General features: G+C 37.3%; 1 protein-coding gene across 1 annotated transcript in view; it reads right to left on the reverse strand.

The window, feature by feature from the left end:
- LOC145029803 (uncharacterized) overlaps positions 1-2,672 on the reverse strand; it is a 63,571-nt gene extending 60,899 nt beyond the window's left edge. The window contains exons 1-6 of the mRNA XM_078978262.1: positions 2,167-2,672; positions 1,705-2,072; positions 1,556-1,650; positions 657-1,301; positions 141-398; positions 51-70 (exon numbers count right to left, since the gene is read on the reverse strand). Coding sequence (XP_078834388.1) covers positions 51-70; positions 141-398; positions 657-1,301; positions 1,556-1,650; positions 1,705-2,072; positions 2,167-2,672 — 1,892 coding nt within the window. The remainder of the gene's footprint in view (positions 1-50; positions 71-140; positions 399-656; positions 1,302-1,555; positions 1,651-1,704; positions 2,073-2,166) is intronic.
- Positions 2,673-11,404: the final 8,732 nt, after the last annotated feature.

An 11,404-nucleotide genomic window follows, 5' to 3' on the forward strand; every position in this document is an offset into this window, starting at 1 on the left:
ACAGAAAAGAACGGTGGCACTGGACAAAGAATTAAACCATCCCCAATTACCAAATTTGACCTTCAACCATCTAAAACACCACAAAAAGAAATCCATGATTACAGGTTATGCATTCCATGAATATCCCAAGCCTTACACACCTTGTCACTGAAACCCACAACCTTTTTCCTCAGACCCAATATCTTTAACTGTATCTCATTCTCAATACAGGAAATCAGACCAATTTGCGAATTCCTTAATCTACTAAAAAGTCTGGCATTTCTTTCCTTCCATATATGAGCAACACAGCTAGCTAAAACCCATTTATCAATTAGTATCTTAACAGGTTTTCCTTTAAGGAGACCAACCAACTTTTGAATTAAATCATTCCAATCATCACAAGAAACATTTAGATCCATCTTTTTACAAAAATGATTCAAAATAAAGCAAGAAAAATCATGTTTGAAAAAAAGATGGTCATGGGAATCCGGAATCATAGAACAAAAAGGACAAAGAAGGTTACCTGATTTCTCCCAACAATTGACTCTGTCTTGGGTCTGCAACTTATTCAGGATAGCAAGCCACAACAGGAAGGAGTTCCGATGAATGCAATTACCATACCACACAATGTCAAACCAATAAATTTTATCACCAAAATTATTTATATCTTTCCAAACTTGTTTACTGGAAAATTGTCTTTTCATTCCTTTTTTATCTCTCCACATCACAACATCTAACTGATTAGCCATACTGCAGATCATAGGAGCATCCATCAATCCAGGAAATTTATTAACCCAATCAAATGGCCAATTATAAGAATCATTAATCATAACATCACTGACCAAGGATTTGTCATTAAAACCTTCTCTAGCCCAATCCCTTCTAGGTATAATAGTACTTAAAATACCAATTGGGTGCCACCAGTCATGCCAAAGAGAAGTGTTCCTTCCATTTCCAATACAGGACACAACATGGGGTCTAATTATTTTCCTTTTCTCCAAAAACCTTTTCCAAGTCCAATTCATGCTTCTCCTTTGCCAAATATCCCAAAAATTCTTGTCACCAATATAATTCTCTTTCACCCATTGAACCCAAAGAGAATTCTTATTATTGACCACATTCCATACATGTTTAGCTAACAAAGCATCATTCCATATCCTTAAATTTTTAATTCCAGGTCCCCCATTGATCTTTGGTTTGCAAACATCACTCCATTTGACTTTGGCTTTACCTCTAACTAACTCACCATTTGCCCACAAAAAACTTCTACAGATCTTCTCTATCTCTTTAATAGTAGCAATAGGAATTTTGAAAATAGAAGCCTAGTACACATGAAGTTAAGTCAAGATTGAATTGATGAGTTGTAATCTCCCAGCAAAGGATAGCATCTTATTTTTCCAGTTAAGCACTTTCACCTTTATCTTATCGACAAGCACTTTACAATCACTTTTAAACAACATATTAATACACATAGGAATTCCAAGGTATTTAAAAGGAATTTTACCAATGTCAAAAGGTAAAATACCCAAAATAATCCTTCTCATATTAGGGTTGACACAACTGAAAAAGATTTGACTTTTTCCATACTAGCTTTCAGCCCAGACACAGATTTGAATTCTTCAAGAGCACATTTAATCACTCTAGCAGAATTCCCATTTCCATGAGAAAAAACTAACAAATCATCAGCAAAACACAAATGAGTAATTTTTTGAGATTCACACTTACAGTGGTATTTGAAATTTTGACTTTCTTCAATTTTCTTCAAAAGAATTAAATTGAATACTTCCATAACCACAGTAAACAGGTAGGGAGAAAGAGGATCTCCCTGCCTAAGTCCTCTTTTGCCTTCAAAAAATCCATGACCTTTACCATTAAAGTTCAACATAAACCAAGGAGATGTAGTGCAAGCCATTATCCAATTGACCATAATAGGGTGAAAACCAAACCCCAAAAGAATTCTATTTAAGAATTTCCAATCCAAAGTGTCATATGCCTTTTGAATATCAACTTTTAAAGTATACTTAGGCACACCATTTTTACGTTTATACCCCACCATCAGCTCTTGAGCAAGCAATATGTTGTCTAAAATTGATCTTCATGGGATAAAAACAGATTGCTTATGACTAACAATATCACCCCAAGCTATTCCTGATTCGATTAACAATTATCTTACTGATACACTTATACAAAGTATTACAACAAGCAATAGGATGAAAATCAGTGGCTTTCCTTGGGCATTCCAGTTTAGGGACTAAAACAATTCTCGTGGCATTCATACCCTTCAACAGTTTCCCAGTCCAAAAGAACTCTCTAAGAGCTTTACAAATCTCAGGCCCCACAATGTTCCAAGCACTCTTAAAAAACTTAGAAGAGAATCCATCAGGACCAGGGGCATGATTATCATCAATATCAAACTTAGCAGCCTTAACTTCTTCATTTGTGACCACCCGAATCATACTTAAAGCCACTTTTCTATCTAATTTTTTCTGAAAGAAATCATCATTAAGAATAGATAAATCAGTAATATTTTCACAACCCAAGAAATTGTTAAAATGATTAACAAGTTTCTCTTTCATAGCATTTCCCCTTATCCATCTTCCATCCTCATCAAGAATCATCAAAATTTGATTCCTGTTATTTCTACTTTTCAAACAGCTGTGAAAAAACTTGGTATTATTATCTGATCCATGCATGGATCATGAAAGCCAAAAATGTGATGGAGTAGTGATTACTAGTGGGCTAGAAGGTGGTTTGGGCTCGATGGTTGGGTTGTGCATGGTAACCCACAAATTGAATTAGGGTTGCATGAAGACTAAGGCAACATATTTAAGGCTTCATAAGTGCTAAAACCGTTACTTTTTACTTCATAAAGCCTCCTAGCCGTTATAAAGCCTCCTAGCCGTTATAAATCCTCCTAGCCGTTTTTATCACTCTTTGGTGGAGTAAGGTTACACTTTAATGCTTCTAATGGCTCATTAATGCTTCTTATGGCTCCTTAATGAAGCATAGATGTTTTTTTTTCTTCATCCTCAAGTGTCTTGGACGTTTTTTTGTGTTATTTCAAGAGCTTCCTTAATTTTCATTTACTAGATTTATTGCATAATTGGTTGGTTGGCTTGTAACCACCAAATTTGTAATAAAGGCTTCATATAAAGCCAAGTTCATGCATGGGAAAGATAATGGACGAATTTTAATAAAAAGAACCCTTTTGTTCACTTTGAATTATTGTCATAGTTCACAAATTATCATTTTTTGGACGTGATCCTTGAGTTGATCGAATTCAAACTAATAGGTCTTAGTTTGTCTTCAGATTTACAAGCTATAGGTCTAGTTTGTTTATCAAATCTATCCTTTTCATTCCATATAGTTGTGGTTGTTATTCTAGCTTAATTTACCTAAACACTACCCCACTCACTAAATCAAGCCTATACACGCATCATAAGTGGCATCAGAGCACATAATGGATTTTGATGATCCGGAGTTCCTACAAAATCTTCGAGAAGCATTGAGAAACATCCAAGAAGGTGGGAATCAAAGGCAACCCTGCCATGGTGAACATAGGGTTGTGGAAGAATTCAAGGTGTCTGAATTGCCTGAATTTTTTGGTGGAACCGATCCTGAACGCTACTTGGAGTGGGAAAGGAAGATTGAAAGAATGTTTGAGTTCAAGGAAGTGGATGACGAAAAAAGCTGCAAGTATGGCATTCTCAAGCTAAGTGGTGGTGCTTCACTATGGTTTGAAGGGGTTAAGGCCAAGAGAACCCGTGAAGGCAAAGAAAAAAAATTTGTTCTTGGCTTTCTCTAAAACGAAAGCTAAGAAAGAGATATGTTCCTTCTACTCATAGAATTACCACTTACAAGAAGATTGCTGATTTGAGGTAAGGAAAAATGAGTGTTGGAGAATACATTGATGAATTTGAGAAGTTGTCCTTGATGGGGGATATTGAAGAAATTGAAGAACAAAAAATGACTCGTTTTCTAAAAGGGTTGAACTACAACATTGCCAATGTTGTGGAGTTGTATCCTTATGTTGATTTTGGAACTCTTTGTGGTTTGTGTTTGAAGTTGGAGGGGCAAGCCAAAGCACGTTATGGTGGAAGTTCAAGTTCAAGTCTCGAAAGTCCCAAGTCAAAGTTGTGGTCCAAGCCCGAGTTTAGCAATAGACAAAATTCTGTTTCTACTCCTTCTGGTTCTAGTAATGTTCCCGTTGCTCTGAAACCTACTAGTGGTACCAAAGAAACTAGTTTGGTGAAAATTATATGTTTCAAGTGTCAACGTTTTGGTCATTACCAAAATGCTTATCCAAACAAAAGGGTGGTGACTTTAAGGGAGGCCACTGAATGTTGTGAAGAGTTGGAGGAAGAAGAGAGGTTGGCGGGTATTTTTCATGATATACAAAAAGAAGAGGAAGAAGAGGAGGAGGTAGAGTCTGAAACACCGATGTATGATACAGTTTTGGTGCTTAGAACCCTTAAAACTCAAGGGGTTCAAACTGTGGCTGATATGGATCAACGAGACCAATTGTTTCACACCAAATGTTTGGTTAGAGATAAGTGGTGTAGTTTGATTATTGATGGTGGAAGTTGTACTAATGTTGCTTCTAATGAAGTGGTGACCAAATTGGGTTTGTCTATTACAAACCATCCAAAACCATATGTTCTTCATTGGTTGGATGATGGAAGCAAAATAAAGGTGACAAAACAGGTTAGAGCTGGTCTAACTATGGGGTCTTATGAAGATGAAGTGTTGTGTGATGTTATTCCTATGGATGCATGTCATATTTTGTTGGGTGTCCTTGGCAATTTGATAGGGACGTGTTACATAGAGGGAGGAGCAATGAATATAAGTTGAAACACAACAATAAAAAAATTGTGTTAAAACCCATGTCCCTAACGACGATAAGGTCCATGAATTCTAAACAAGTAAAAAAACCTAATCTTTCTGTGTTTGCTAGTGAAAGGTAGGTGGAGCAAGTTCTTGACAAAGGTGATGTGATTTACATGCTTGTGCCCAAAGAGCATGCAAAGGTGGAGAAGATGGTGCATGGAGAAAACGCTATTGCTGATTTGCTTTTAGAGTTTCTAAATGTGTTTCCAAGCGAATTACCATCGGGTTTGCCTCCAATCTGTGGTATCGAACACCAAATTGACCTTATGCCGGGTGCCCCTTTGCCTAATAAAGCTGTGTATAGATGTAATCTCCGGAGGTGAAAAAGGAGTTGCAAAAACAAATTGATGAACTCATGAAAATGGGTTATGTTCGTGAAAGCCTAAGTCCTTGTGTTGTTCCAGTTTTATTGGTTCCAAAAAAGATGGTTCTTGGAGGATGTGTGTTGATAGTAGGGCTATTAATAACATCACCATAAAATACCGATTTCCTATTCCTAGAGTTGATGATTTGTTAGATGAGTTACATGGTTCTATTGTGTTCTCAAAAATTGATTTGAGAAGTGGTTACCATCAAATTTGTATGCGTGAAGGGGATGAATGGAAAACAACCTTTAAAACTAAACATGGCTTGTATGAATCGACCGTGATGCCTTTTGGTCTAACTAAGCCCCTAGCACTTTCATGTGACTGATGAATGAAGTGCTAAAATCTTTTTTGGGAAGGTTTGTGGTGGTGTACCTTGATGATATCTTGGTATATAGCAAGAGCTTGGAGGATCATTTGGTGCACTTAAAACAGGTTTTCGAGACGCTTAGAGCTCAAAAACTCTATGGGAAGCAAGAAAAATGTTCGTTTTTGGTGGAAGAAGTGGGATTTTTGGGTTTTGTGGTGTCAAGAAATGGTGTGTTCGTAGACCCATCCAAAACTGAAGTAATCAAGTCATGGCCTATTCCTACTAACATTTATGAAGCTAGATCACTTCATGGTCTTGCTTCTTTCTATAGAAGATTTGTTCGTGATTTTAGTACCATTGCAAGTCCCATAACAGGTTGTTTGAAGAAAAGAGTCTTTGCATGGGGAGAAGAAGCTCAAAAGGCGTTTGAGAAACTCAAGGAATTGTTGTGTGATGCTCCTATTTTGGCTCTTCCAGATTTTTCTCAACCATTTGAAGTAGAGTGTGATGCAAGTGGAGTTGGTATTGGGGTTGTTTTGATCCAATCCAAACGTCCTATTGCTTATTTTTCTACAAAGTTGGGTGGTGCTCGTTTGAATTGTTGTACTTATGATAAGGAATTTTATGCTATTGTTCGTGCTTTAGATCATTGGAGTCATTATTTGCGTGCAAATCATTTTATTTTGCATTCTGATCATGAATCCTTGAAGTACATCAATGGGAAACAAAAGTTGAGCACAAGACATACAAAGTGGGTTGAGTTCTTGCAATCCTTTCATTTTTCATGCAAATACAAGGATGGCAAAAGCAATGTGGTGGCTGATGCACTCTGGAGGTGTTACTCATTATTCGTGACTTTGGATGTTCGTTTCTTGGGATTTGAAACTCTAAAGGACCATTATCAATCTGATATGGACTTTGGAGATATGTTTTTGAAATGTGCAGGTGGTCCTAATGGTGAATTTGTGATTCAAGATGGCTTTCTATTCAAAGGCAATCGCCTTTGTGTCCCAAAACATGTAATATGGGAGTTGCTGATTCGTGAAGCTCATGGCGGTGGTTTGGCTGGTCATTTTGGCATTACCAAAACTTTGGAGGTGCTTAAAGAACATTTCTTTTGGCCAAAAATGTTGGGGGATGTAACCAACATAGTGGGCAAGTGTGTTACATGTCACATGGAAAAAACAACTTTCAAGCATGGTGTTTACACTCCTTTGCCGATTCCTATTCGTCCTTGGGAAGATGTGTCCATGGATTTCATTATGGCTTTGCCTAGAGCTCAAAGGGGGAAGGATTCCATTATGGTGGTGGTGGATAGGTTCTAAAAAATGGCTCACTTTGTGCCATGTCATAAAGCCAATGATGCATCTAATGTGGCTGATTTGTACTTTAAAGAGGTGGTTCGTTTGCATGGTATTTCTAAAATAATTGTTTTTGATAGGGATTCCAAGTTTCTACGTTACTTTTGGAACACTTTATGGAAGAAAGTGGGTATTAAGTTATTTTTTAGTACATCCCATCATCCACAAACGGATGGGCAAACGGAGGTGACTAATAGAGCTTTGGGTACTTTGTTGAGAGGGTTGGTTAGCAAAACTCAAAAAGATTGGGACATCAAACTTTCACATGCTGAATTTGCCTATAATCGTTCTCCTACTTATGCAATAGGTCATTCTCCTTTTGAGGTTTTGTATGGTGTGAATCCTTATATGCCTTTGGATTTGATTCCATTTCCAAAGAATGAATTGGTTCACAAGGATGCTAACGACAAGTTGAAGGCCATGATGAAACTACACCAACAAGTTCGTGAGAAGATTGAAACTGTGAATGAGTTGTACAAATAGAAGTCAAACAAGCATAGGAAACCACGTGTCTTTCAAGATGGTGACTTGGTGTGGGTGCATATGAGGAAAGAACGTTTTCCTAACAAGATGGTGACTTGGTGTGGGTGCATATGAGGAAAGAACGTTTTCCTAACAAAAGTAAAAACAAGTTAATGCCAAGAGTCGAAGGTCCTTATAAAGTGGTGTCACGTGACAATGATAATGCTTATAAGGTAGATTTAGGAGGAGACCATGGAGTGCATGCTACCTTTAATGTGGGAGATCTTTCACCTTATCTTGATGATGATGGACTTGATGAAAAAAGGTCAATTCCTTTCAAAGGGGGGGGGGGGGGGGGATGATCCATGCATGGATCATGAAAGCCAAAAATGTGATGGAGTAGTGATTACTAGTGGGCTAGAAGGTGGTTTGGGCTCAATGGTTGGGTTGTGCATGGTAACCCACAAATTGAATTAGGGTTGCATGAAGGCTAGGGCAACATTTTTAAGGCTTCATAAGTGCTAAAACCGTTACTTTTTACTTCATAAAGCCTCCTAGCCGTTTTCATCGCTCATTAATGCTTCTTATGGCCCCTTAATGAAGCATAGACGTTTTTTTCTTCATCCACAAGTGTCTTGGATGTTTTTTTGTGTTATTTCAAGAGTTTCCTTAATTTTCATTTACTAGATTTAATGAATAATTGGTTGGTTGGCTTGTAACCACCAAATTTGTAATAAAGGCTTCATATAAAACCATGTTTATGCATGGGAAAGATAATGGACGAATTTTAATAAAAAGAACCCTTTTGTTCACTTTGAATTATTGTCATAGCTCACAAATTATAATCTTTTGGACGTGATCCTTGAGTTGATCGAATTCAAACTAATAGGTCTTAGTTTGTCTTCAGATTTACAAGCTATAGGTCTAGTTTGTTTATCAAATCTATCCTTTTCATTCCATATATTTGTGGTTGTTATTCTAGCTTAATTTACCTAAACACTACCCCACTCACTAAATCAAGCCCATACACGCATCATTATCCCCTTCCGTTAACCACTTGATCTTGGCCCTTTGCGAAAGCATCTTTTCTTCATCATTACAAGCAACATTATATTCATAAAGAATATTAGCATGCTCCTTCCTATAATTCTCATTATGAGGGTTCAGATCAATTTCCATGTGTTTATTCCCCAATTCCTTCCTTAATCCTTAATTTTCTTCCCTAAACCTCTGTAATTATTACATAGGTCCCTACAGTGTTTTTTTTAATAACTTCAGCTTTTGAAATACCTTGAACATAAAAAAACCCATCAATTTTAGAGAGCCATATATCTTTAACCAGGGGTAAAAATTGTTCCTTATCTGTAATGAAATTAGCAAACCTAAAAGAAGGTTTCCAACTCATTTTACAAATAGCAGGGCAATGATCAGAAGATAGATATGGTTTAAACACAGCATGAGTAAGGGGTTGATCAGATATTGTGACAATCATCAATCTTGAGTCAAGTCAAGTCATCAAGTCTAGCCGGACAACTCGATTAAACCTTGTGTATTTGGGTTTGTGTTATGTTCATACTGTATAACTTGCTATATTAATGGGAAAACATCACTTGAGAGAAGTCTTGTGTTAAAATTTCCTAAGCCCTAGTGCTAATCAATGAACTAAACTGATAAAAACCATGTTGCATACTCATCGGGAGTGTGTGGGATCCTTAATCATGACTTAACGGGGCTCAAGAAACTTGCATTGCGGAGCCAAACACTCACAAATGCCACACTTGAAATCTCTCTCAAATATCACTTTGTATGAGAAATCTCTCCAAGAATGTCAAATCTCTCCCAAATCTCTCCAAGTATGTGAAATCTCTCTCAAATATCTCTTTGTATGAGAAATCTCTCCAAGAATGTCAAATCTCTCCCAAATCTCTCCAAGTATGTGAAATCTCTCTCAAATATCTCTTTGTATGAGAAATCTTTCCAAGAATGTCAAATCTCTCCCAAATCTCTCCAAGTATGTGAAATCTCTCTCAAATATCTCTTTGTATGAGAAATCTCTCCAAGAATGTCAAATCTCTCCCAAATCTCTCCAAGTATGTGAAATCTCTCCCAAATCTCTCAAAAAAGTTCCCGTAACTTTTTGGAATCATTCGGGTCATACCGACCCTTAACTGGGTCAAAAACGGCTTAAAACGGGGCGAAAACGAGAAAAATAAGCTTTAGGAACCGAAACCAGGAAGAGAGGCCTCTTAGGACCAAAACCGAGCCTCTGTTGGCTGAGGCATGCGAGACCGAGCCTCGGTCTCTGCCTCTCTCGGTCTCTCTTTTGGTCGCTCGGTCTCTGCCTTCTCACTCTCTGCCTCTCTCGGTCTCTCTTCTGGTCGCTCGGTCTCTGCCTTCTCACTCTCTGCCTCTCTCGGTCTCTCTTCTGGTCGCTCGGTCTCTGCCTTCTCACTCTCTGCCTCTCTCGGTCTCTCTTCTGGTCGCTCGGTCTCTGCCCCTTCTCTCCCCTCTGTCTCTTCGCGCCCCTCTGTTCTCTCCTCCCCCCTCTCGGTTCCTACCCTCTCTCTTCTCCCCTCTCGGTTTCTACCCTCCCTCCTCTCGGTTTCAGCATCAGAAGGCCGAACCTCGGCCAGATTTCGGAAATTTGTCACTTTTAGCCCATTTTTGATATTTTTAACATTTTAAGCCCGTTTTTCGTGATTTTAAAGCGGGATTTTCTCCAGAAATTATATTTTAACATAATAAACTCTAAATATTCATAATTTAAACATATTTTTATGAAAATCATTATCTAAATAATAAAGATCTAATGGGGGATTTATTTAAGGTGGAGTGTTGACTTTGCCTTAACTTATGACACAAGCAACCACCCCACACCCACTCTATGACCAGCCATACCTCCCCACCTTACCTATGTCACTTCAATGTCCCTTACACTCAAACTACACTCACTCCCACGTTTTTTTTGAGCTGGAACAAACACCCACTCTCCTCATTTTCTCTTATTGCTCACATTCCACTAAGTAACAAACACCACTTTTCTCTCAAACTTTTTCTACACAAATTTTGAGATTCAAGGCTGATTTCAAGTGTTCTTCCACTCTTAGTAAGTAAAAATTCATCCTCCCTATTATTATTTCACTTCATTCTACTCAAATCTTTGATTTCTTACACAAACTCCATAACTATAATGTTAGATTCTCGAAAATCTTCAAGGCATCTCCAAGTGTTCTTGAATTAAACACTTCCATTCTTCAACAATCATCTACTGAAATCACTTAAGGTGAGTTAATACCCCTACATTTTCATGTTTTCTCAAGTTTTCAGGGGGGGGGGGGGGGGGGGGAATACAAGCTAAAACACTAAGAATATAACTAAAATTTTCTAACAGCCTTCATCAGAAACGTTCAACTCCATTCACGGACTGTTTTGGGAATCTTAAACATTTTTGTTTTCAAAACTGTACAAGGTGCAAATAGTTCAAGTTCATAGCTTTAAAATGGCTACTTGCACATCTCCATACGATTTTTCTACAATTTATGGTGATTTTTACAAAACTGCCTATCATTTCAAACAACAATCCGGACCAGTCTGTGATTTTGGACTTATTCACCCAGGTTGGAGGTCATTAAAAATCATGATAAAAATTATTAGTAAACTAGACACATTTTGTGAACTCTCAGAATTTACGGATCTAGTTTTCGACTTCGTATGATTTTTCTATGATGTTTCCAAAACAGGGCAGAATGGCTAAAGTTAGCCAACAGCATGTAAATATCATAACACTTTGTATTATGTTGAGCAAAGTGTATAATCATGAGTTCTAATTATTGAATGTGTTTCCTTGTTAGTTTGTGATCATGAACTGAAACTAAGTAATTCATAATAAATATTATTCATTCATTTAGAACGCGTATATTAAACTATAAAAAGTATAGTTTGATAAATTCATAACACTAATACATATCTATAAAAGAGTTCATACATATTACATACATTTTAGATAAACTATAATAGGTATAGTTTATGATACATCGCTC

Source organism: Lactuca saligna, chromosome 2, assembly GCF_052625555.1.
Source record: "Lactuca saligna cultivar CGN05327 chromosome 2, ASM5262555v1, whole genome shotgun sequence".
Taxonomy (NCBI): Eukaryota; Viridiplantae; Streptophyta; class Magnoliopsida; order Asterales; family Asteraceae; genus Lactuca; species Lactuca saligna.